Below are 500 nucleotides of genomic sequence, written 5' to 3' on the forward strand. Positions count from 1 at the left end.
TTTGTGGTTTCTTGCTGTATCTGCTTTCGCTTTCTATGGAATGTGTCGAATTAATGAGGTACTGAGTTTACAGTGGAAGAACCTCACGCTGAACCCGGCATGTCCCAGTACCTCTGACCCAACTACGTCAATTAGCTATGGTGTCTACAAACTGGAAGGGAGAAAGACGGAGGTAGCTGAAGGCCGCTGCTACAATCTTCATCGTTTAGGTGAAAGTGAGAGCCCAATGGATGTTCTAGATCACTTGAATAAATGGATTGAGTACGTTGTTCGAAGACAGACCACAAGTGGAGCGATAACGTTGTTCGAAGACAGACCACAAGTGGAGCGATAATGTTACGTTGTTCGAAGACAGACCACAAGTGGAGCGATAATAAATACGTTTTCCCAGCTTTCTCTAAAATCGCGAAGAGTGTTATCAAGACGGATGGCTCGCTTACAGGGTGCGAAAAAGCGCGTGTGGAATGGGGCAAGAAGATGTCTGAGCAGTCATTCATCAC

The 500-nt window shown here is 45.8% G+C and overlaps 1 protein-coding gene across 1 annotated transcript; it reads left to right on the top strand.

Annotated features, from left to right (window-relative positions):
• Positions 1-40: 40 nt before the first annotated feature.
• Positions 41-334, top strand: PPTG_07216 (hypothetical protein; the record flags this gene model as incomplete). Its single annotated transcript, XM_008901379.1, has 2 exons — positions 41-261; positions 316-334. The coding sequence occupies 2 exons, from the start codon at positions 41-43 to the stop codon at positions 332-334; spliced, it is 240 nt and encodes a 79-aa protein (XP_008899627.1).
• Between the last annotated feature and the right edge of the window lie 166 nt (positions 335-500).

The sequence above is a fragment of the Phytophthora parasitica genome (assembly GCF_000247585.1).
Source record: "Phytophthora parasitica INRA-310 unplaced genomic scaffold supercont2.11, whole genome shotgun sequence".
NCBI classification, from domain to species: Eukaryota; Oomycota; class Peronosporomycetes; order Peronosporales; family Peronosporaceae; genus Phytophthora; species Phytophthora nicotianae.